This window comes from Orussus abietinus, unplaced genomic scaffold (assembly GCF_000612105.2).
Source record: "Orussus abietinus isolate OABI.00-Male unplaced genomic scaffold, Oabi_2.0 scaffold15, whole genome shotgun sequence".
In the NCBI taxonomy this organism is placed as follows: Eukaryota; Metazoa; Arthropoda; class Insecta; order Hymenoptera; family Orussidae; genus Orussus; species Orussus abietinus.
In genome coordinates, this window is record NW_019396010.1 from 300,922 (window position 1) to 326,732 (window position 25,811).

Here is a 25,811-nt window from a genome sequence, read left to right on the forward strand (position 1 = left end):
CCGACGACGACGACGCCGCGGCGACCCGGTCGAGGCGCCCACGAGGAACGTCAGGCGGCGACAGCGTCGCGACCCCCGGGACGAGGACGGCCTCCGGGTCGGCGCCGCTACTTAGGCACGGCCCCTACGACCCGTCCCGAAAACGTCGACCCGGCGCCCCTTCGCGCGCACGGCCTAGTCGCGGTCGCCGCCTCCCCGGCGGCCCCGACGGCCCCGACGGCGGCTCCGACAGCGGCGCGACCCCGCGGACGAGCTATGTGAGCCGCTCTTGCCGTTCATGTCCCACGAGGTCCCCCGCCGACCCGCCGACGCGAGCAGCCAGCCGGAGCGCATGCAGGACCAGGAGCGGAGCAGGATGAGCATCAGGCCCAGGACCACCTCCTTCGCCGAGGGTAACAAGCCCCCGGCGAACCCTCCCCTTGGCGGCATGAAGATCAGCAGTGAGTACCTCTTACACCTGGACGAAGCGCCCTAGACTAAGTCGACACTCTAGGGATCTAGATTAGAAGTCATCGGAGCACGGGCAGGTAGGAAGAGGTTAGGAACGTGGCAGTGTAGCCTACCTTTCCAATTTCCCTTGGAGATCGACTCGACGGGGTACAGGTTCCAGGAAGGTCGGGACGATACGTCCCGAACCGCATGGCTATTTTTTTATTTTATGGATGGTCGGTGTTAGAAGCAGGTAGTTTTTATCGTTGCCATTGTTTCAGTGCTTTAGAGCAAGGAAGAAAGTCAGGGGATGGGACCGCTCTTTGTGGATCGTAGGTTACTCGGACAACCTGAAATTTTGAACGATGGATCGAGTTCGAAGATTTCATTAATCGATCATAGGTAGAAAATTGACATGTCGATTCGTAGCTGCTATAGTGGTCGTTGTGCAGTTATTATCATTTTCGGTTGAATCGTGAAAGGGGGATGGAACCTCAGTTCGAGAGTCGGTCTCCTCGGAAACCTTCCTTTTAGTCTCCGATACCTCTGCGATAGGATATATCGAATTAAAGATGCTCGAACGCAAGGCCTGGAAACAAAGGGAAAACGGAAAGGGGGAAAAGCAGAGAGGCAGGTCCAAAGTGGAAAAAAAGAGAAACTCCGGTTCGTTGCAAACTACCTAACTTTTTCTCTCCGTCACGTGGTTCTCTCGGGGGAAATAGCTCGCCATCTTTGGAATTTTACGGGGAAAAACGAAGCCTCCGTCGCTCTATTAGATTCTCGCGGAGAAACGGGGTAGCCCCTTTCGCCGTTGACTCAATAATTTATAAAGGAAGACGGCCGGCCCGCTGGAAACGACTCCGCGTCGAGTAAACTGAAAATGCTGGCCACTCAGGAAGTTGGCCTCGATTGCTCGCCGGAAAGATAAGCAAGGTTCAACTTTGAACTTTGCCCGAAAAGCTGCGACGTTCGGCTTCTCGTTTCTCCCTGGGAAATCGGGATGGATTCCGAATTGGTCCTGCCCCCTGAATATCGATGCAACTCGCGGAACCCCCGCAATTTCCCCCTCTCCCTCAAACGTCAACGCGCACGTGCTCGATGACGCATTGCACCGAATTAAGAACGATCTCTCCGTTAACCCGCTACCGACGAACATACCTATCTGTACGATAATGTAACAATTATGCGACGACGGTCGTTTAATTAATTTATTACTATTAATGCTGAAATTCCAGGACGCTTAACGTCCCGTAGAAAGAAAAGTCTCTCCTACAAGGTGAGCGCCGACGTGCGCTCGCATGAATAATTATTACCCCCGCGGGGGGTCGTTATCGGTCGACGTCGTTATCGTCGGACAATCGCATCGCCACCGTCTAACGCGACGGTTGAATTTCCGTGATGTGCCGTTCTCTGCCAAATGAAAGGGACGACGTAGCCGCGACGGCGGCGAAAAATGTGGGGAAAACGTAGAAAACGCGAAATTCCGCGGCGCGTCCCTCCGTCTCCCTTTTTTCGCGTTATCGCGACGCGTCGAATTCGCTCGGCTCTTTCATGTTCCCGCTCGGCGGTTTCTCGCGTTCCCCCTTTTTCCCCCCGTTCCGTCCATATACGCGATGGGCCCCGAAGTGACGCACCTCCTCCTTCCTGCTCCCCCCACCCGGGAGATGCGCCCTCCTCTTTCTCGGGGGCGTCGCGTCTCCCCGCGTTCCCGACCTGTCCCACTGGGTGCGGATCCGCGGAAACCCGAGTCCCCTTGGCGGCAGCCTCCTCGGGGCCGGGCCGGCCGACTCGCCGCAGAATGATCGCATGACATATTCATGCGTCTCACACTCTGCGGCCGGTTCGCGCGAACTGGGTCAATATCCTGCTGTCACTTCGACGGGGCGGCCTCTCGACGTCGAGCGTCCGCTCCTGGAACCGGCGCCCTTTGTCCAAACATCGTCCATTGGTTTTCAACGTCGCGCTCCTCCAACGGTGATAGGGAAGCTTGCGCCTGGAAAGGAGAGCCGGTAATCCTGCCTGGCGTTGGACCGTCCCATGGATGGTCCAACGTGCGTTTTGTCCGGCGTCTCGTCATCGGAGCCTCGCTCCGGTTTACGATGCCTGGGTCCCTTAATTATGAATCGATCCCGGATATCCCGTGGAGGAGCCTGCGCGTCGCGGACTCGAAGTCTTCCCTTTTGACTTTTTCCCCGGCCCTGTCTCGACGCGGCTGACCGAAAACCGTAACTCCTTAATGGTAATCGATAATCGCCGCAATTTGCGCGAAAGCGAGATCCCGGACTTTCGCGCAGTGCCCGGGTCTATCCGCGACACGTGCATACCTGGCCGTATGTAAAATCGTCTCCCCTTATTTTTTATCCTCGCTCTTTGGCACGTGCTCGTCGGGGGGTAACGGGATTAAGGTAAACTTCTCCCCGTTCGATACTTATCGAGTGGTCTTCTTCTTTTTTTCTATTTTTTTTTTTTTGTAAGACTTCGAGGGAACACGTGCCCCCTCCGGGTTGTCGGCGTCCCTTTTGTCCGTCCCTCGTAGGACGTTGTAGAAAAAAAAGAAAAATTCGTCCCTAAAGCCGCCGATCGATCCTCCCTGGAAATTAGCGCACTCACGCAGCGTCCCCGTCCGCGCCGATGGCTCATCCTCGTGGGGAGTACCCCGGAGAACGACGAAACGTCCGCAACGTGCGTCCACTCATTAGGTAACCGCTAATTATCGGGAAATTGCGCGAACGCGACTCCGATCGACCGTACCCTCGTGGCCTTCTAATCGGGGCCCGAGGAGCGCCTTAAGAGTTCCGGGCGCGTAACTCGCGTTATCGGCGCCGACGTACGTGCCCCCCCCCCCTCTCCCCCTCGCCGGACGACGTCGACGTCGACCGAGTCGCCGGATAACGTGGAATTATGAGGTCGGGATCGGTCGCGATTGCTCACCGCGAGGCACCGTGCCTGCCGCCTGCGCGTCTCCGCCGATCGATCGAATCCGCGTGCTAAACCTAATCGATACTCGAAGCTCGCTCCTCTCTCTCTTTCTCGGGGGAACTCGCTAAACGGCGGAGGCCGCCTCGCCGCCACTTGCAAAATTCCTGAATATTCATATCTAGACGGAGATGAATGTATAAATGTTTGGATGCCTCGAGGGTCTCGACGAGCTCCGGGGGATGCGCCTCCACCAGATCGATCGGTATCGATGGCTCGACCTTGCCGAGTCCTACTCGGAACCTATGATTTTACTCGGGGTGGATTTTATTACATAATTATTCCGATTTCGTGCCAATCTGCAAATTTTTTGGCAGGTTGATAGCGTTATCGAGGCTCGATAGGTGATGGCCGATAATCGATCGGTCTGGATGGAAGAGTGATTTTTAGGCCCGAGGCTCCTCGTAGAGGACCAGAGGGGGGAACGGGGGTGGCTCGCGAACTCGCGTGTCGTGGTCGGATCTGGGTCAATTCACCCCCGTGGGGCAGCGAGACCCGCAGGGCGGAATCGCGAATTTCCCGTCCCCCGATCGTTTGCGATTCGCTTCTGGAACTCCAGGGCGGTTTTCGGACCGAACGAGACCGATTCGCTCCTTTCCCCTGGGCGTGCGCGGAAAACGACCTCGGACCTCGTGTCGAGACCGAAATTTCCGATCGATATTTCTTCGATTAATTTTTATCTGTTAATCCCTCCAGTCGAAATTCTCGCGAAATCGCGTACCAGACCTGGTGGAGCCGGTCTTGGACTCTTGCCCCGCGAGGAGCACCCCGAGGCGCAGTTTTGCGTCGGCGAATTCTTTTTGGCGAGCACCTCGCGAAACGTCACGCGCCCCCCGTCCTCCCCGTCGACGTCGCGAGGATGTTTTTCTAAGAGCCGCAGAGGGTCGATCGGCGACCGCTAATATTCGCCGAGGCTCGGCGACCGGGCTCGTTTATAAATAATTGCGCGCATAAAACGCGATCGCGCGGGCCGATTTACGCGCGCGGAAACCGCGAGTTGCCAGGCGGCGCCCGAAGACACTCCGGCACCGTCTCGACGCGTCCGGTCGCTCGTTGGGTCCCGATCGATCCTCACTCTAGCCCCGGGTTCTACTGACCCCGTATATTAACCTTGGCTGGTAACCGCCGCTATTTCCAGCCAATCCGCGGTCCCGCGACGCCCTGGACGCCGCGACGACGATTTCACTTGGAGACGTCGATTTCCTATTTAGTCCCAGTTATTTCCTGCTTTTTTTTTCCCCCGCGGGGGAGGACTGCGCCGTCGACAAAAGAGTCGATTCGACATCGGGGGAATATGGACTCGGATACGTAGGAGGCCGGGGCCGGGGGAGAGAAGGGTTCCGTTTCGTTCGTTGGCTTCGAGATCGATTTTATTCGAGTTCGGGTGGTGCCGAGCCCTATTAACCTTGGCTGGCAACCGATGGTATTTCGAGGCGCTGCCACGGGGTCGGAAGTCGAGGCGGAGGTGGAGGGACGGGTGGAGATATTTCTCTAATGGATTTTCGACGGGGAGGAAATTCGGACGTTTTGAGGAATTAACGCGTCTCGGGAGGGCGCGGTTCCCTTGCCGTTGAAAGTCCTGCGATGTTGCGACCCCGAGGATCGATTCTATTTGTTTTCCGCCCCGCGTATAAATATTCATGCCGCCGGCCGATCGACGTCTCGTCGCGTTGCCACCTCGAATTATTATTTAAATCGGCCTTGATCCACGCCGGGGATCTAATTCGCTCTGGGACCTTGATTTCGCGGCGGGGCCGCGAGCTCTGCCCTTTCGCGAGTCCTTGGAATCCGAGGACGCGAGCACGGAGGAGCGCCTACCTATTCGTCCACCTGTCTCTCTCTCTTGGCAATTTTTGGAAGTAAGCGCGAGGACGTACGAGACCGTAAACGCGGGAAATGAAAATGAGGAAGGGGGCGCAACCCCCCGGAGAGGGCGTCTCCGGGGCGTCTCGCGAGGCGGGGAAATATTCGTGGCCGTGTTTAATCGTCAAGTGCATCCGTTTTTTTTTTTTTCCGCTCCACCGAGGACGCGTTAACGAGGAGCGAGATGCAAAATTGATCTCATCTAGCGTCTTACCGGGATCTTTCGTCCCGAGCGGTATCGATCCGTCTCCACATTACAAACCTATTTATATCTATCCGTATACATATATACGTTATTCCAATTTTTCCCATTTTCTGCACGACTCGCGGTAAACTCGGGCTCTCGCATCGCGGAGGAAAACAGCGGAAAAACGAGGCCCGGTTCCGAACGGGGCCATTGATTCTCGCCTCCGCCCCCACGTGGCCCGCGACTCACGTTTGACGTTTGACGTTCGGCGACGCGCTTTCGCCACGTGGACGCTTAATCCTCGATCCGACCTGGAATCGACGATATTCATCGGGGCCCCGGATCCATTGTTCGCGACGCGATCTCCGGGACTCGGTAGATCCGTAGATCCTTTTCCGGTGGCGCGATAAATCCCGTTAACGGGATACGTCCATCGGCCACGGGGCGATGTCTTATCCGTTTATCGATCCTTCGACGCCTCCGATTTATCGCGATAACCCTGGGTATATACGGTCTCTCTTCGTTTTCTCTACCTTCTCGGTACGAACCGCCGCGATGAGTCAGCGGAGTCGCGGTTCCCTCGGGTCTCTCGGCGTGCCTCTTGGGATGGAAAGAAATTTTCGAAAACCGGTATCCGCGGGCACGCGCGCGATAAGAGCGATTACGCAATTACGAGAGGCGCTCACTCGGGAGTTTTATCGGACGGTCAGCTGAGGAGCGAGCGCCAGAGAGAGACGGAGGGATCTTGCGGTTGCTCGTTATAGCGGTTCCTGGGTCGCGGGGAATTTTTTTTTTTTTCTCCCATCGCTTCTTTGGTCGATTATTTTGGGAGGTCGAACAAGGACCGGTATGCTCGGGATAACGTTTCGGGAAAGAGTCCCCGGGTACGCTTCTCGGCGATTCGCCGATGCGCTCCTTCTCACCTGCCGCCAAACGAGCTCCTCCTCTCGCTGCCAGATTTAAAAGCGCGGTATTTAACGGAGACGGCAGCCGTCGTGTCCGTCGACGCCTCGGAGCTGCATGCCGCGCGGATTGCGAAACTCCGACTCCGCTCTTCTCGGGGGGGACGTGGGAGGCTTTCTCGGGATACCCGACCCACCTAGGGACACCTCCCTATGGAGGACTAGAAAAGAAGAAACCTTGTGCGGACCTCGATGGGGTCCCGGCTCCCGGGGCGGTCCCCGCATTTTTCTCGCGAGAATCGGGACCCGGGGAGAAAAGGAGAGAGCGAGGAGAGCACCTACGTAGACTTTCCTCCCGGCGTCTAATAAAATATCGGGATTCGGGCGGGCGGCCAGAGGACCCTAGTTTTTCTCGGCTCAAGGCCTCGCGTCGCAGCCGTGACGAAACGATTTCGCGACCTCTCCGCCCTGTGCCCTCGTCCTCCCCCCGCGGGTCGAGCCACCTCGCGTCGACGCGCACCCCCGCGAGCAGAAGGTGGGGACAGGGGAACGCCGATCGCGGGCGCGACTCTTCCGATGACAGGGCGACGGGCAACGCGATGAAATAGAGAGCGCAGATGGCGCTGCGCGAGCGGGCGGACGGCGTCTCCGTCTGGTGGCCTACTTCGGAACCGCCTGGCCGCGACGCCACCGGTAAAACAGGGGACGCCGCTCGCGCGGGCGGTCCGCGCTATTTTTGGCAGGATTGCGAGAAACGCAGATGTCGACCACGTGCCGCGTCCGCGGCGTGATAAACAGCCGGGGATTGGAATAAATCTGACGAAAGAGCCGACCCCGCGGTGCAGCGCGCATCCGCGCTCGTGGCGCGGGTTGAACGTCCTGGAGTAAATCCGGCGCGAGTCGTGGGCCGTTTTCGAGAATTTTCGAGCTCCTCCCTGGCGGTGATTCCACCACGTCGGGACCGGAATTGGATCGCGCGAGGTACGAAGGGCGGTCTTCTATTTTTCTGCCCTAGATTTCTGGGATCTGTCGCGAAATGGGAGGTGAACGCGGGAGTGGGTAAGGTGCCGCGGGCCGGTAGAGGGTTAGGCGCGTCGCCGAGAGATGGCGGCACGGCCGGCCGGCGAGGTGCGCCTGACATTGCGGCACCGCGATGAAGGGCAGCCCGCGCTCCTTCGGGGGGATTTCGAAGGCGCATCCGAAACTCCTTGTCCGACATGCTCGGGAGAGCTTCCGGTAAGCCTTGGAATCCGTACATGTGACATCCTCTGACGTAACGCCGCTTCTGGGTGGCCCCTCCGATGCCGGGGCAAACGCGCGCGGCTCGGGTAGTACGCCGCCCGGTCGGTCGATACGCGGCGTCCCTGATTGGCCGAGAACGGGCCAATCGGATTCGGGGATTCTCCTGGAGAAGGGCCGGGTAAAGAAAATACCCTAATTTACGTACCTTTTTCTCAGGTGAATTATCGGATACCTTGCGTCACGAGTCTTGCGCGGAACGTAAACTAATTTTTTTATCCCCGCCGCCGGGCGTAAACGGCGTGGCACGAGTCCGCCGGCGGCCGTTACCTAATTAGAATTTCGACCGCGTGGGGTGATCGACGAGCTCGTCCGAGGAATGACGTCGGCGTTGACGGCATCCCCGAGGATTTCGCGGAACGTCCCGTCACACCCGGGGCGACGGTCGTGACGAAACCCCTCGACGGCCGGATGGAAATAGCGACGAGAGACGTCGCCGTCGATATTCCGCGCCGCGGACGATCTCGAGACGACCTCTCAGCTTTCTCCCGAAAGATTAGTCACGAAACTTCGGGGCATCCCTCGAGATTCCTGGATACCCCGGCTACCCGGAAAAGCCCTCGTCGAATTATATTTCTATGGTTTTATTTTTTCTTCCTGATTATTTTTTTTATCGGGCTATGATATTTCATTGATAACCGAATCGTATTCCTGCCGGGGGGATTCCGCGCCCTGGGAAATCATCGTTTAATCGGTGTACCCCCTCGACGCGGCGACCGATCCTCTCCAGTCGAGACCCTCGACGTTGACGAGGGACCTGCCGGGATCAGCCACCGGAAGTGGATCGGGAACGTTCCAGCTTTTCCGCGGAAACCGGGGATATTTCTCCCGGGACCCGGGAGAGCCCCCGGAGGTCCTGCTCCCGGTTGATTGGCGTCAAGAGTCGTCGACGGAATCCCGCGAGATCCTCGGTGTCCCCGTATCGAAGAGGCGATAAGTCGTCTCGGTAATCCTCCTTGTTCGTAACAACCGGCTCCAGCTGTGTCGATGATCGCTTTTATCGGCTAAAGATAGAGACGCCCACGCGAGGCGAATCTGGCTCGACGAGTGCGGCTTTCGTCGTATTTCGAAAATATACCGGCGGGTCACCTCGACATTTTCGGACGGATCTAGGAGAAAGAAAATTTATCGCCGGGATATCTAGGCGCGGATCGATCCCTAAGGCTCTTCGCGATAGGCGATATTTTCGATGATCGATCCGACCGATCGAGCGCCGATTAAAGTCCCCGATTAGAGATCTCGGGTCTCCCTCGATATCTCGGATTAATTACCGCCGGATCATTGGCGGAGAAATTTCGAAATTTCGGGGCGTACAAACAAGTGTCTCGTGTTTTGGGAGACGTATCGCGGTATCGGGGGGCGAAAGATAAAAGAAAAATCTGTGGGTGATCGCTCTTCGAACGATCGTGGATTTCGACTCGGCCGAACGATTTGTCCCTCGGCTGCGATTCCGATGGCCTTACTTTTTGTACTTTTCTATTCTTGCCGAATTGCGTAACTGGCGGTTTGCAAAGGGGGGAACAATTAAGCCTGGCAACGATGCAGACGATCGTAAGTGGGGTAAGACTCGTTTATGCGCGCGAGATGAATTGTCGGGGAGGCAATTAGCGCAACTGCTGCAAACCGTAATCGTGCCTCCAGATATACACGGTGCAACGAGATAATGGCTTTTCCCGGCTGTTGTTGCTCGCCATTGGCGGCTTAACGTTTTCCTTTTTTCGCCTTATTTCCCCCCCGGGCAAAAAAGCGCATCCTCCGCCGCGCCGGTGCATCCGGAGATGCACTTTGCATCGAGACTAACAAGACCCCGTTCAGCCGAGCCGCTCGTCACGATTTCTGTTTGATTTCAAAGCGAGAGGGAGACTCGCTAGCATCCGGCGTTTTACCTCATAACTTAAAATAGAAGTAAAACAAAACTCCTTGTGTCCCGGGAATTTATAAAAGAGAGGTTTCCGCGAGCCGCCCGCCTTATCGGTGCACCCAAAGTGAGGTCAGCCGATACGCAATTTCGCCGGCGGATCATCGACCAATCGCGAATAACTCCGGTTACGATACGTCCAGAGACGTTTCTCCTATTCGATGCAAAACTTGGCGGAAGTGCGCGCGGGTCGCGATCCCGTGACCAAATCGGACCATTTAACTGCGCCATATCGATGCGGGAGTTTGTCTAAGGGCGATACGAGGCGAAAAAAAATTTTTAAGAGGTCGGGAAAATCGCGAGACTTGGTCCGATTCGTTGCTAAATCACGCGGAACTGCGCAGAAGCCTCAGACCCACGTGGCCTAATCGGCGCACCTAGGAGCGCCTTATCACTGGCGGAGCATAAGGTCGTCGGTACGCGGCGATACGCGAATTCCCCTCGTAAGCACCGACAAACGGAAGCTCCCCGAGGGAGGGCACGACTCGATAGCCCGAAGTGGTGCCATAAAGTGCACTCCGAGCTCGATTGGTCGATTAGGCCCGCGTCGACCGCGAGGTTACCGCGCGATCGCGAAATTCGGCCTTCCAGTCCGCCCCTTCGACAGGAAGGGTCCCCGATTCGTTTTTTTTCTCAATTATTTTTTTTTTTAATCCGTTAATTTTCCTCGGTGGATAATAATTCCGCCCGAGGTGGCGGAACGACCCGGTCGTCCGCCGCGACGCCTCGCGACGCGCTTGACATTTTATTGGCCGATTGGGCGCCGAGGAGGAAAATCCGACGGAAGGTCGCCGCGCGACCCCCGTACCTCTTTCCTTCCTTTTTTCCAATTTTTTCCCCGGATTTTTTTCTATCAACCTCCCTCGCCCAGAAGCGGGCTCGATAAAGGACCGAAAGGTCTTGGGCGGTATCGCGGGAACGTTTGTATTTTCTCTCGAGATATTTATTTATTTATTTTTAAGAATAAGCGAAAACATTAATTGACGTCCACGTTATACGATAGATCGCTCCGAGACCAGAGGCCGTCTTCCTTCCCGGAGACGTCGCGCTCGTGCACGCGCGTATAACGGGCGTTATCTCCGCTCGCTGGCTAAATATAACCGTCGCTAACGCGCCGTTTAAACACGGCTTGATATTAGTTGGGCCTCGGCTCGGTTGCCGCGTCTCGAGAGCGAACTCGGCCCCGGGGTCCTCCGGTCCGCGGCCCGATTCGTCGACGAAAACGAATGGCCCTAGCCGGAGCCGAATAAATCGGACCGTTCTCCGTTTTAACCTCCTCGTCTCGCTTCCACCCCGCGGGTCCGCGCTCGAGCGCGTCACCGCTGCGAGCGCGGAAATCGATCGGCGATTATTATTAATCCCTGTCTAATTTTAATGGGGGCCGTCTTTTTACAACGGGGAATCGATGTCGGCCTTCCGCCCGAGAGGGCGCCGAGAGGGCGCCGAGAGGAGTCCTCTCGACCTTTTCGAGAGCGAATGGTCAAAGGGGCCGACGAGACGCGGTCGCGCCTCGTCCACGCGACGCCACGCCAAGCGACGCCGCGACGCGCGAGGGCCGGCCGCGTGCTCAGTATCGGCTCGGACGCCGAGACACGCGGATCGGGTGGTGCCCTCGCTTCCTGGGTCGGATCCACTGGGAAGGTCTCGAGATACCTCGTTTTTCGGGATAGTCGCGACGAGTTCTCGGGTCGCATTTTACGAGACCTCGCTTCCCGAGGCGGCGTCGACGAATCCCTCGTGTCTCTCGAGAGCGGATTTCTCGTTTTCGTCGGATTCCCCGCGTTCTCGAACTCGGTGGGCTCAGGTGTAGCGCATTCTCCGAGACCCAAAGAAGGGATCCGGAGGGTCCCTCGGGGCAAAGCGTGGGAGCGAGGGTCGCGGGGCCGAGCGGGAGGGAGGCGGCGAACAATGGCCGGAACGCGCAGCCGGCGGTGACTCGACGTCGGAAGTCGGCCGGACAGCGTCGGGACGCGCGGCCCAGATCTCCGCTACTTGGAATCGCTCGGGGATCCGACGTATCTCGCTCTCCGAGAACCCGAAGACGATCGGCGGGGATTTTCCGCCGTCGGCTCGGAGTATCCCGACGCTCCGCAGGTGGTCGTTGGAGAGGAAAAAGGGGATCGTTTGTAGAAATTGTTTTAAAAAAAATTCGAGCCCTCCCCTCGGCGCCCACGTGGACGCTCCCCGCCCCGCCCGCGAGCGGAATGCGCAGGGCCGACTCGGAAGCGGACGCGAGCGGTGACACCTGCTGGGCGGACCTTGGGGCAGGTCGTGCGCGCGGCCTAGGTCAGGGTCAAGGCCGCGGGCATGGCGCCCGCCAACGTGCTGGACTGGTCGGAGCCCTGCCAGCGACTCCGATACCCTAGGCTCTACCCTTCCGCGAAACTCGCCCCTCCCGCTCCCGACGCCGACGCCGGCGTCGCCAAGGGCGCCGACACCGCCTACAAGAAGATCTGCAAGTTCCTCAGGGCGCTGCGCTCGCGGAAACGTGAGTTTCGTCCGGGGGCCTCTTTGTTCGAGCGAAGAACCGATTTGAAAGCTCCTCGGTTGACTTTCCTTTTCTTTTCTTTTTATCGAGGGTTTTCTCATTTTTATCAGCGACTGCGAGCCGAGGGGGACCGACGCGGTCGAGGAACGGAGGACGCGCGATATTTTCGGAGGGGTTCCGAAAGGCGTAAAAATGGAAAGGATCGTTACGGCGAATCGATGCGTGGGCGAAGAGGGACAGTCGATAAGACCCCGAGGTTAACGATCGCTCGGATTTACCGTTTCGTCGGGGATCTGGCAGAGATTCGGATATTCTTGACCCGTTTCTCTCACCTGGGGGGAGCCGCCTCGTCGCCGCGTCGGTCGCGCCTACTTTTGGCTACCGTTACGGCAAGTCGCACCGTTAGACGAGGGACCCTCCTCTTCGTCGTCCTTAATTCCATTTCGTGCCAATTCCGTATTTCTGCTAATTAAGGGAACGTAAATAAAAAAAGGGGATGCGGGTTTTATTTTTTTTTCTTCCGCATCCGCAACGGCGAATTATCGGGAGAGAGGCGTCGCTTCGGGGTCTCCTTCGGGATGTAGGACGAGGGGACCACTCGGCCTCCTCGAGAGGGCCTTCGTTCTCTCCCCTGCTATTTCGGGACGAGATCCCCCGGTATATGCGATCGCCTCGCTCGGGCCCTTTCAACTGTCCGAGGTCGGGCGCCGGTCGGGCATGGTCTCGGATGAAAAGGAGAAAGCCCGAGAGTCCGCTGGGAAGGGCCGCGGAAAATGCAAAGGGAGAGCCGTGGACCAGCCGGGATCGTCGGATGAAGGGAGCCGCGAGGACCTCGCGGCCGAACCGCGCCGTCTCCTCCGCCAGTCAGCCCGGTACGGAATCGCGCGGCTCGATTCGCTATAAGTACCAAGAGAACGATATCCTCCTAACCTCTTTAAATCATCGATGCCGAAAATTCCTTTAAAAAACTTCCTTTTTACGGAAAGGGTCATGGAATTCGCGCTCGTCCTTGCGCTCCTAAAAATCCCCATAATTTCGATTTTATTCCAAATCATGGAAAATTTCTGAGATGGAGGCTAGGTTCGTTTGGATGTATTAAAGTCTATGGTTTTTTTTTTAATGCCGGGCGTTTGGGATTTCGCGTTTGTGCCCGCGTATTTTTAATATTTCGATAAAGGGTGGAAAGCTCGAGAGGGGTTTCCGGCCACCCATCCGGACGTCGGCCGCGGTGGGCGCTTGACCTCGGCGAAAAAGCTTCTTGCGCTTATTAAATTCTCAGAGTGGGTCGTGGTCAAGTTTTATGCGCCTTCGTAGTTCTTCGGAGGACCTCGGAAAGGCCGGAAGGAGGCTTTCCAGGCCCCAAATCCGAGATGAACGGGTAATCTCGAAACTCGCTTAGGTCTTCCTTGGCCCTCGTCGAAAGCCTCGTGCAATTTTTTTACCGGCCATTTTTCACGAAATGTTTGTTTTCTTTCTCGGGGGAGAAAATTCCCCTTACGACAACAGGCGTTATGCAACCTCGGCGTCTGCTCCGCATAACGTTTCGCTAAGTGGAATAAATTATTCCCCCGCCACGGGGGAGGGGGGGTTTATTGGCCTTAAATCGAGGAATGTTAATTCATTCAAACGCTAGCGATACGTATACAGAGCGCAGAATACTTTTCTCCGCGTTCACGGAACGAGGTTATTTAAATCCGGAACGAGAATTGAGGGGGGAGATAAATTGTTGAATTAATTAAAAATACGGGACGCGGTTATTGCCGGGAAACATGCGATTCGTGGAAACGGTTTCTTGACTTACCGCAAGTGTTGCATTAAGTGTCGATCAATTCGTTCTAGCTGAGAAGTGCATAAGACGATATTAAAAAAAAAAATAAAACTATGTTTAATAGAATATCATCGTTGATGAAGAGTCGGGGAAAGGGAATCGATTTCGAGTCGATCGCGGGGTCCCTTCAAAAGAGCCGCGGGTATTTAAAGAGCGAATTTCGCGTCAGCGTACATAATCGTCCGCGGCGCGGAAGTTCGACAAGTTCGAGATCGCGGCTCCGCATTCGCGCCTATTAGCAGGGAAAACAAACGATGGATCGTTCTATTTCCAGGCCCGGTGCATGTGCCGCACCCATGCCAAAATAGCCGGCGCTATTTCCACCTTAGACCCGAGGGCGGCCAACTCGCGCGCGGCCGAAATCGCGCGAGTTTGCTCGCGCTAGACCGGCGTAAAAGTCGCTCGTAAAGGTGCCCGATTAACGTCGAATGCCGTGGTCACTCGTCTTCGGGTTACGAGGGACTCGCTCGCAGTTTGTTTTGGCATTCGACGCGTTAAGAGGCGGTCGGAGCCAAAGTCGAGCCAAGTCAAAGTCTAGAGTCGAATCGAGCCGAACGCGCGCGGTCTCGCTCCGGAATTTTTCCACCATTTTCGGGGGACTTTTCCCGTCACTGGAAAATTTTCCAGGACTTGCGTATGGAAGATATCCTTCGTAGAATTACTCGATGCCACTTTGGAGCCCATGGCGGGGAGAAAGAGTCTCGAGGTAGCTCCCGAATTGACTTTGAACCGCTCTAAGCGCGGTTTCCGCCGACACGGCCGTTTGCGTCCGCGAGACCTCGTTTATGAAAAATCCCGAGGATCTCTAATCGCGTCCGCAAACATCCTGCCTAACGTCATTTGGCGCTTCGCGGAACGGCTCGACCGAGTCACTCGTTCCTCGAAACCCCCGATGCACCTCGGCGGTCTTGCATCGGGCCAATTTCGCAGGTAATCCGATATTCTACGGAATCTCCGAGGCGGCCGGTAAAATCGAATATTCTTTCCCCCCTCTCGCTTTGGGGGGCGTTTAACCCCGAGAGTCCTTGTTCCGCTCGAAGTGGAACGCGCGCATCCTCGTTTTACTTTTATATAACCCGAACGGAATGCACGCACGCCGATGCACTTTCGTGCACTTCCCTCCTCCCCGGAGAAAGTCCGGTGCTTCGTTTTCCTCCATTTATTTTCCCCGGATTTTCATTCATTTTTTTTTTTTCCATTTTCCACCTGAAATTACGCAGAGGTGGGGTGGTCGATCTCGAATACACGGGTCGAAGGAGACGCGGGATCTCTCGAAGACGCGCGAGGGCGTCCTTCCGAAACGAGGAAAGGGGGAAAAGTTTGCTCCGGACTCTGCGTAATTTCTTGGCCGATCCTTGAATCAGTTGTCCCGGTTTATCAGTCCCTGGGCGAGATCGCGCTCCCTTCTGTTACTTTCGCCGTGCTGTAGCCCTCTGGTGTTTCGATTGTTTCTATGGGTGGTGCAATGTACAATGCAGGCAAGGATGGCAGCAAAGTGACGACAGTGGTGGCCACTCCCGGAGCCGGTCCTGACCGTCCTCAAGAAGTCTCCTACACCGACACCAAGGTAATCGGCAATGGCAGCTTCGGGGTCGTCTACCAGGCCAAACTCTGCGACACTGGCGAGCTGGTCGCCATCAAGAAGGTCCTCCAAGACAAGCGGTTCAAAGTGAGTGGACAACCCGATCGAGGTCCTCGCGTCATTTGTGGACGTCGCTCGCTCCTGGAAAATCAGAGTCCTGACCCGTTGTTTCTCCTTCCAGAACAGGGAACTGCAGATCATGCGACGCCTCGAGCATTGCAACATCGTCAGACTCAAATACTTCTTCTACTCCAGCGGTGATCAGGTAATCGATCCCTTCCCATAGTTTTCCCGCGACGGACGTTGCCGATCTCGAGAGCGTCCTCGTTCTCGTCCTTATATATATATTTTTTTTTTTTTTACGAGAAGGCCCGGAGAACCTCGTCGACGGATAATCTCGTCGAGCCGCGACGTTCGGTCCGGAGAACTTCCGTCGACGAGGTGTACCGATTGTGTACAAACGGTGTACGACGCCTTTCTCGGCCCCGAGCTCGACCGCGTAATGCGCGATACCCTAAGCCCCTTTTCTTTTTCATTTTTTTTTTCTCTCTCTCTCTATATAATCCTCATGGTTCCCTGCCATGGCCTTTATACATTTATAATCCCCCGAGGACGTCGGGGGTAATTCAGGGAATGTTCCGTGTCTTTCGTTGTTCGCACCCTTTCTCGGGGAGGTTTGCGTAATTTTCCCGACTTCCGCTAATGTCCGCTAATTTCCCGGGAAAATCGAGGGAATCTCCCGATCAGCCCCACTCGGGGGCCGGGATAGTTTGGAGGGCTCAGGGTTAGGATCAGTGGTATCTGGTTTACTTTAATGCATGCCACGTTGTTATGTTATGTTTTGTAGAACATCTTAAACGCGACTAATCCGGTCTTTCACGTGGACGTAAGTTGGAGCGCACCCAGTAGTTCGAAGATGTATTCCTGTTTTCTCTGGCGTTCTTTTTTTTTTCTCGTTTTTTTTTCTTCCGCCTCTTCGTCACCTTTCCGACGAGTCGGTATAGGCAAACCAAAGCTTCCACGCGCGTAGAGAGAGAAAGAGAGAGAGTGTGTGCACACGCTCGAGGGAGGTACGATCGTCCCTCGGTATGTCGCGCCTTTATTCGGGAAATTTTTCTCTTCCCGATGAGTTTATTCGACCGTGTTGCGTCCGCTCGGGGGTCGCGAATTTCATTCGATTCGCCGAGGACATCCCGAGGTGCAGGCCGCCCTCGACCCATTCGCATCATCCTGAAAAGGCACGATTGATCCTGGGGTTCCTCACCGATATAAATATCGAGAGACCCGCCATTCGGGCGTGGGAGGACGGGGAAAGAGACCGAAAGGCGGGGTTGATTTTCCCCATAATTGGAGGAGAATTAATAACGCCTGCCCCCCCTTCCCTCCCACGGGATTCCAGGATACTTGGAAACGTATCATCGCCCCAGTGGGTCGGGGTCAGGCTGCTTTTGTAGGTTTAATGTCGTTTGGAGAGACACTTTGCGTGCGTGAGGAGGACTTAATTTTGGACCTAGGAGCTAACGCCGCTTCGCTAGTCATAGAGGCCAAACTCTTTTGGCATTGTTATTTTTTTTCCTTTTCTTTTTCCTCGAGACCCAGCGAGACCGCGCACCGCGGGCACGTTGCCGCTTATTTTCTTGTGATGTATGTGCGTCGACGTCGCGTGCCGATTTTATATTTTCCTGTATGTAAATATTTCTTTTTTTCTTTTTGTCATTCCATTTTGGGCGGCCCACTTTTATTTCCCGATTTTCCGTGCCCTCGGGTCGCGGGGGGTCACCGGGTCCCCCTGACGGGGGGCCTCGACCGCGCTCCCGAAAATTTCACTCGGGTCTGGTCTCTTTGTAGAAGGACGAGGTTTATCTCAATCTAGTCCTGGAATACATCCCCGAAACTGTGTACAAAGTTGCCCGACACTACAGCAAGAGCAAACAGACGATACCGATCAGCTTCATCAAGGTGAGTTTACCTTTCCTCGTTACCTGTACGCGATTCCGAGTAACTCGTATTGATATTTAGGTGTTGTTCTTTTTTTATATGGTAATTGCCATGCGAGATCATTTCGCTTCGTGCCGTAGAGACCGAGCAAATTTTGAAATACAACTTTGCGATGGAAATTTACATTTAATTTTCGAAGGTTGTCCGATGTCAATTAATGGGCGATTTCCTTCGTTTCCAGCTGTACATGTACCAGCTGTTCCGCTCGTTATCGTACATCCACTCGCTGGCGATCTGCCACCGAGACATCAAACCGCAGAACCTGCTTCTGGACCCGGAGACCGGCGTGCTCAAGCTCTGCGACTTCGGCTCGGCCAAACACCTTGTCAAAGGAGAGCCTAATGTGTCTTACATATGCAGTCGTTATTATCGCGCGCCCGAGCTGATATTCGGTGCTATCGATTATACCACGAAGATCGGTGAGTGGGTGGATACGTTAAATGAAAAAAACTTGGTTGACTCAAAGCTTGCAATTATATATGATGCTCGATATAATTCTTGCAGACGTGTGGAGCGCAGGTTGCGTCCTGGCGGAGCTTCTCCTCGGGCAGCCGATCTTCCCGGGCGACAGCGGCGTCGACCAGCTGGTGGAGATCATCAAGGTCCTGGGCACGCCGACCCGCGACCAGATCCGCGAGATGAACCCGAACTACACCGAGTTCAAGTTCCCGCAGATCAAGTCGCACCCCTGGCAAAAGGTGGGCCCGAATTTCGCGGCTCGGTCGGGGATCCGCCCCGACGTCGGAGACCGATCGATCGACCCCGGAACGTCCCCAAATCTTCCAATTATCCCCTAACCCGAATCCGACGTCGAATCCCAAGTAAATCGATCCCGATCGCGCCTCGTCGCGAACGAGGCGGGCGAAACGTCGGCCTCATCCCGGAAACCCGTCACCACCCCCCACAAACGTGCCAGGCTCCCCCTAGACGTTAATTCATCAACGACACGTACTCGTGGTTGCAGCTTATGCTTCAGCGAATGAGCGCGCCAATGCGTTCGACGGAGCACCGAAAGATCAGAGTAAGTGAGACCTCTCTTGGAACGCCTTGCAATACCATTATACACTAGCGGCTGCCGCCGGATTTTGTCTCCGTTGTCTTGTCGGCACGGACTAACACCTTGGCGAGAGAGTAACTCCAGGCTCCTCGGAGGGCTACGAGCGAAGAGCGACCTGCTGCTAACATAACTAACCGGGTTCCGGATGTGCGGTGTCTTGCGATTACTCAAAGTACCGGGAGCAGCATCACTTACTCTGATCTTGGAGCGAAGAGAGGGATGTCCCTCTCCCAGGTAGCCCCCGCGACCCTCGGTCGGTCTCGAGGAGCTAGACGATAGAGACGGCGTCCTACCCCCTCGAGACGGCGTCCTCGAGCCGCACCCCCGCAAACTCGCCCGAGCGACGAGAACCGGAGCGAGAGAAACGCTTTTCGATTCGATCTTTCCTGCTCTTCCAGGTGTTCAGGGCACGCACGCCCCCCGAGGCGATGGACCTGGTGGCCCGGCTGTTGGAGTACACGCCCTCCCTGCGAATAGCGCCTCTTCAGGCTTGCGCCAGCCCCTTCTTCGACGAGCTCCGGGAGCCGGGGACCCGGTTGCCGAACAACCGGGAGCTGCCGCCGTTGTTCAACTTCACCGAGCAGGAGCGACGGGTCTCCCCGGGTCTGATATCCCGGCTGATCCCGAAGCACGTCAAGAGCACCGAGAGCACCGGGGCCGGCCAGTCGGAGGCGACGAGCGCGGCCGCGGGCGCCAGCGGCAACTCCAACGACAGCGCCGTCAGCACGACCACCCCCACCACCACGCAGAACGCGGACCCCAGCCAGTCGACCATGGCTTAAGCTTCTTTACTTTGTTAACGTCATCGGAAGAGAGAAAGAGAGAGAGACCTCGAGGAGGCGGGAGAGGTAGGGCTAGGAAAAGAGTGGGCTGACGGGGGGAGGGTGGAGAGAGAGGCAGGAGAACTCGACCCAGAAGACCGGGGCAACGAGAGCGCGTTCGAGCTTCCTGGAGGAGGATCGTGTCCCGTTGTAAATTGAACTCAAATGTACCGGGGACGCGAGCGAGGGAGCAACCCTCGAAGCCCGGGGGCCCGGACTCGCCGGAAACCCGCGGTCCAGGGCCGACTTCCTCGGGGGTGAGACCGGAGGACCGCGATGAGGCGGCTCCCTCGGCGGTCGCGTCCTCGACTCTTGAATTCAGTGTATATATAGGAGAACTTGGCTCGAAAGCCTCCTTGGAAATGGGCGACGCCTCCTTGGAGGCGGCGACGCTGGTTGACGGGGAGAGACGGTGGGGGAGGAGGGGGGTAGGGGAGGGCAGGAAAATGTATAATCTAATGTTTAGTAGCGTTACGTCGCTTCCGTCGTCTTTTTATTAAGTCACTACGAAGCTAGCTTCTGAGAGAGAGAAAGAGAGAAAGTGTGAGCGCGTGAGGGGGGGAGAGAGGGCGTGTCAGGGTGCGTGAGTCTGTGTGCGCGGGTTGGGGGGACGCGGCCGGGGTAGGGGGTGCCGGAGGTTGGCAGGAAATGGACGGGGAACCGAGATTCGAGGGTGCCGGTCGACGATCCGCCCGACGAGCGGGGACGGTCGGTCGCGACGCGATCAGCTGATTTTGACGCGGTACCACGTGGTCGGTCAACCACGTGGTCAGCCGGCGGCCGCGCCCTCGGGCTGAAAGGACCTCGACCCTCTTCCTCGGCGACGCGCGACGCCCAGGATCGTTTCATGGGAGAGTTGGCTCGAGGATACCCGAGGAGTTGATTGGTTTTCTATGGTATATCGCGCGGCGCCGAGAATGGGGTCCCGGGGAACGACCAGATTTTTTCTGATGCCGGTTTCGACGGTCGCTCGGTTCGCGGGGCAGAAGACACCTTGGAAAGGCGGTCAATGGAGGGCTCTTCGAGAAAGGGGAGGTTTCGATCGAGGGGAGCCGTGACGCCGAAGAGACAGCCATATTCGTGCTTATCGGTCACGCCTCGGCTGTTCCCCGCGCGGTCGCCGATAACCGATTACGCCGTCGCCGCGTCACGGTCGCGAGCGCCGCGTCTCGATCCCACGGGGAATAGGAAGAGGGGGGACGCGAGGAGGGAGAGGAAGAAAAAAAAATATAGGAGAAACGGACGAGGAAAACGTAAGGTCCTTTCGTTAGGGTGCGACGAACTTCTGACGCGTAACAGAGGCGATTTATTTTTAAGCGGACCCCGGCGTGGCAAGGACGTCGGGCGAGATCGTTAACACTCGCGAATGCGACGAGAACGACACGAGATATTCCACGCGGATCTATATGTATATACGTACATCTATATACATACATATATATATATACATACACGGACAAAAATCTCTCCTTTTCGAGCGCCACCCGAGCAAGTTACGGCAGCGCGAGCCCAGCGCGCGGAGCCCCCCGGGACGGCCGTACGTGTTTGTATGAATTATTTTGTACATAGATCGCAAGGGACGCTCTCCCAGGGCCCCGCTCGTCGTTTCCACCGTCCGGATGCGGCGGCTCCGCGCGTTCACCACTCCTCGCGACCGGTCGACCACGCGATTGTCCACCGTGCACCTACATATCATTGCAAGGAGGAGCGAGGACGACCCTCGTCGAGAGACGTCCGACCGTGTTTCAGTTCCTTGAGGGGGGTGGGGGGAGAGGAGAGTCGCAGGATTCGAGGTCGTAGAGCGAGAAGAAGGGGAGACGAGAGAGACGACCGTCGCGTGACCCGACGAGAGCGAAATCGCGAGGACTACACAGGAGGGCGTGAGAGCGAGAGGGAGGGAACGAGAGCGTGTGCAAGAGAGAAAGAGAGAGAGAGATCTTAGCGTTCGATTTAGAGTTTTATCGATGTTGATATTTCAATTAAGTTTTTAACGACTACTCTTTTTAAGTAAGACGCCCCGCGTTTAGGTTCGAGCCAAATCACATTAGTTCTGTCCCGCCCTCGAGACGAGCGCCTCGCCGTGGGGGCCTGGATGGGCGTCCACGTCGAGGCGTCCCTCTCCGACGACGATCCCGGATAGATATCGCGTCCTCTCCTCGTCGCCGGCCGCTCCTGACGGGAGCGAGATAGCACTAGGCGGGGGGTAAGCGCGAGAGGCAGGAGGAAGCTCCGGGTATCCGGAATAGGACGACGAAGAGGGAGGATTGGCCGACTCGCCGGGGCTCGTCGCAATTTATTGACTCCAACGTAAAGTATAAGTTATTTATTTTAGGACCGCGCTCCCTCCCGGGAGGTCGGAGGTAGCCCGACGACGACGCGCGGACTCTCTTCGGGGTGCGGGAAAATCGGGTGAGGGTGACCGGGATTTTTAGCCTCCCTCCTCGGTCCCCCGCGATCCCCTCCCGGGGGAACCCCTTGGCGGATCGTCGGCCAGCTCTGTCGTAAACGTTAACCCTTAACACTACTAATCGATAAACAAATTCATTGGTTTAGTTTGGACCCATTCGTCTCGTGTGCCTCTTGTGTATGCGTCTCGAGCGTGCCTCCGCACTCGGTGTTATAGGGAGTGCCGAGCGAAGGAAAAATATATATATACATGAAGGGAAAAAAAATGAAATAAACGAGAGAGAAAAAGAACCAGGCCGTCTTATCATCGAGCCAGTCGTTGTCCCGGGGACTCGATTTTTGTCGGCCCTCTTCGGGGTCGGGTCCGGTCGACGTAGCATCCCTTTCGACGGCCCCGTAGATTCATGGGGTGTACGCCCCTCGAGCACTCCGGCACGCGCGACGGGGAACCGCGATGTGGGGGAAGAGATCCCGTGTAAAATACTGAAAGTCTATATATATAANATATATATATATGCAAATTAATTTTAATAATAGCAATTAACGATAACGTCGCTACTGTTGTGTAAAGAGACGAGAGAGAGGGAGAGAGTGAACGAAAGAGAGAGAGAGAGAGATAGAGAGACAGAGCTTTGTGAATTAGAGCAAAATTATGACTCTCGAGTAACTATATCCTCACGTGCATGGCGTTTTCATCACTCGCGATCGCTAATTGAAAGATATTAATCCTATCGGACGATTCTATCACCGCCTTTTTCCTTCATCTTGCGTCGCTCTCTTGACACTTCGTATCCACCTAAGTCAGACCACGCGGAGGAGGGGACCGAAGACGATGACGGTCCGACCTTGCGATCGACGTTACTGGCGCGTCCGATATGTTAACCCCTGACGAATACAGAGAAAGAGAGAGAGAGAGGGGGCGGAAGAATTGAGATTTATCGATGGGTCAATGTTTCACTGGCAATTAGACTAAGCCGCGCCGATCGTCGGGGTCTTACTCCTGTCCTCGCGGCGTTCGAGCTACTCGATAGAGCGCGGTTCGGTATACCTAAGCGTACAAGCTGCACGCATTCGTCCACACCCACGTAATTACCCGCATGTAATTAGAGAGGTACTCGGTGGCGACGCGAAAGTCTCTCTTAGCGTTAGGCTGCGACCTTAGGGACTCCGGGGGCTGAGGGGAAATCATCCGGGAACGTCGATTTACCCGGTCATCGACGACAAGGTTAATGATTTGCTAATGTAGAAGCCGAGTCGACCGTCCAGCTGGTCCATCGCCTAGGACTGACGCGCGGGTCGGTTCATTTTTTTTTTTTCCGCAACACCTAATGCAACGCGTCGATGTCAATTTTTTAATCGAACCTGGACAAGACTGGCAATGGATCGGCCGATCGGTCGACGCGGCGACTTAGTGTGCTAACGTAGCGAATAAATTAATCGGGGCGTGTTGCGCCCATTTTCGCCTCTCCCCGAGAGGTCGGGGCATGTCGGAGGGATTTTGCGAGGTCGAGGGCGACGATGGGCTTCCCTCGGCACGCCCCGAATTATATATTAGAAAATAAAGGAAATTTCGTTGAGGCCGAGGAGGCCGGCCGGCCGGAAGTCGAGGAGGACGCACCTTGTTCCTCGTAACGCGTCGCCGCGCTTTCCGCGGCGGGCTCGATTCCTAAAAACAAATCCGTCGAGATTTTCCGAAGTCTCCCGAAATTTCTCGCGGGCGACTGGACCAAAATCCCCGGAGTAACGGGTCGACAAACTCTGCGAGGTCGACGGCAGAGGTCTCTCGATCGGGCTCTTCGAGTTCCGGCCGACCCTCTCCCTCGCCGAGGTCGGGCCGGGTCGCGTCCGGCCCGCGCCGACGTTAAAGATAATTCATTTCTAGCTCTGGATCGATCCCCACTCGAGTCCTGCTTTAGGGAGGTGGCGGCGACTTAAAGGGCCACCCTTAGGAGAAAAAGGTGTCGCGAGATCGCAGGGACACCGCGAGCTTCCAGGATCACGAGACGATCGGGTCCGCCCGCGACTTTGGGAAGCGTCTCTCGGCGCCGGGGAGACGGCAGGGCTGGTACCCGGGTAAAATAGTTTCTCATATCGAAATTCCATCAAAATGACGGCACTCCCCCTTCTTCTTCTCGGTCACCCCAGCCGGGGGTGATCTCCGCGACCGCCCTTCCGGATTATCCGAGACGCCGATTTCGAGTACACAGGGTTCCCCTAGTTTTTACGGAAATTCCTCGAGATATAAGACTTTATTTTCTTTTTTTTGTCTCTGTACCCCCTTATAATTTAAATCCACGACCAATTCGAAACGAACGACAGTCCTCATTTTGAAGGGAATTGTATGTAGAATTATTTTAAATGGGCTCCGAGCCCTGAGAGACGGAGCTCTTTTATGGAGGTCGTCGCAACCGACGGGAGTTTTTGTCGACCATTGATTTTTAACGGTCGTTTGACGACTATCCGGAGCGTTTCCTCCGTAGGTCGGGAGCTAGGGCGCGATGAAAATGTTACGTGTAAAGTGTTAAGATATAGTCGCCCTATACGACCCTTTAACCCTCGCGCGACATGTGTACATTTCCCACGCAGATTGCTCGTAATTATTAAATTCTTAAAAGTGCTGAACACGACCGTTGATTTCGCCTCCCTCGATTTTCGGTCTCTCGCCGATGGCTTTCTCCGTCGTGTATGTAAAAAGAAATGTAACGTTTCGATGATAACGCGAAAGGAGGGCATTGGCAGATTCCGTTTCGCTTTAATATACGTGCGTCTTCGCCGATGTAATTAATATTACCGCGGATCGTCGTTCGAGGGAGACCGCGATCTCGCAACGTTGTCACGGGTATCGCTCCCGAGTTGCCCTATTTTTTCTTTTTTTTCAATCTCCGTCTTTTTGCATGACACGTTAACAAAGGTCTACCGTCGAATATCGAAGGCGGCAGAAAGCTTTCGACGAGGGATCCCAGAAATTCGGCGGGCTTCGCACGAAAGTGTATAAAAAGATGGGTGACCCTTTCACGAATTACTTCTTATCGATAAACGTAGACCGCATTTATAAAATCACTCGCCTGTACAATTATCGCGATACCCGCGGGAGTCTTTTTTACGTCTCTCTTTCGGTAAGTTTCGGCTAATTTTTCGCTCCGAGGATGCCTCGATAAGAAACGATTTTGACATTTCGCTGAAGAGCCTTTGCGTACCAGGGGTAGATATACGGAATATGACGTGCAATACACGATGGGGGACGCAGAAAATCTCGGCGTCCTTAGGGAGACAATTATTATTGACCCTCCTCGTGAATGACACTTATCTCGAGTATTTTTTAAACGTCTACCCCGTAATCCGTACCGTTCTAGGCAAAGTTAACGTTTTCCCTCGTGGGTAGCACGACACCGCGCTTTTTTCCTCACGCGCACCGAATCCGATTTGTGCTTCGAGTCGACGAAAAGGAATTCTCTCATCCTTCGTATGGAAAAAAGGAAAAAAAAAAAGAAGTAGCGACTTTTAGGCACACTCCGAGGGGTAAAATTAGCTCTTAAAGGGAGAGTCCGGACCCTCGGGCGAATCTCACGCTAGCTGAAGTCGCTGAGCGATTAGCACCCACTGCCTCTGTTTTTTTTTTTTCGACAATTTCGAGATTTCTAACTTAAACGACGTACATAGACCAGGGGGTGAAACTATTATCTTTCCAACCTCCGACAATGGGAGAACTATCGCCCCAAGACCGGAGGTTCGAAACGGAATATCCATTTTCCGTCTAACGTGCCCTAACGTAGACCTTGAAGAACTCTAAGGGAAACTGAAAAAAAAAATAGAAAATTAAGGAAAAACCCAAATGGGGGTTCAAGGGACCTCGGACCCCGACTGGAGGGTTTCCAGGGACGATCCCTCGATATCGCTCGCGAATGTATGATATTAGGGAAATTGTTTAATATATAGGGGAGCGAGAAAGAAGGACCGATGCCCGGAGGAGGAGAAATAGCGAGCAGTCGACCATGGGAGAGGAAGAGCGACGGAGCGGGTGCGGGCATCGAGAAAAAGGGGCATGCGGAACGAAAGC

General features: G+C 55.5%; 1 protein-coding gene across 5 annotated transcripts in view; it reads left to right on the plus strand.

The window, feature by feature from the left end:
• LOC105696404 (glycogen synthase kinase-3 beta) overlaps window positions 1-25,811 on the plus strand; it is a 26,864-nt gene continuing 1,053 nt past the window's right edge. Inside the window, exons 1-7 of one of the 5 annotated variants that reach the window (XM_012418831.2) lie at window positions 1-440; window positions 15,348-15,559; window positions 15,654-15,737; window positions 17,321-17,431; window positions 17,652-17,889; window positions 17,975-18,168; window positions 18,926-25,230. In XM_012418831.2, the coding sequence (XP_012274254.1) occupies window positions 278-440; window positions 15,348-15,559; window positions 15,654-15,737; window positions 17,321-17,431; window positions 17,652-17,889; window positions 17,975-18,168; window positions 18,926-19,309 (1,386 nt within the window). In that variant the 5' untranslated portion in view covers window positions 1-277 and the 3' untranslated portion in view covers window positions 19,310-25,230. Of the gene's footprint in view, window positions 441-11,163; window positions 12,063-15,347; window positions 15,560-15,653; window positions 15,738-17,320; window positions 17,432-17,651; window positions 17,890-17,974; window positions 18,169-18,925; window positions 25,231-25,811 lie in introns of those variants that run through there. The other 4 variants (XM_012418834.2, XM_012418832.2, XR_001103718.2 and 1 more) reach the window with 4 other exon arrangements.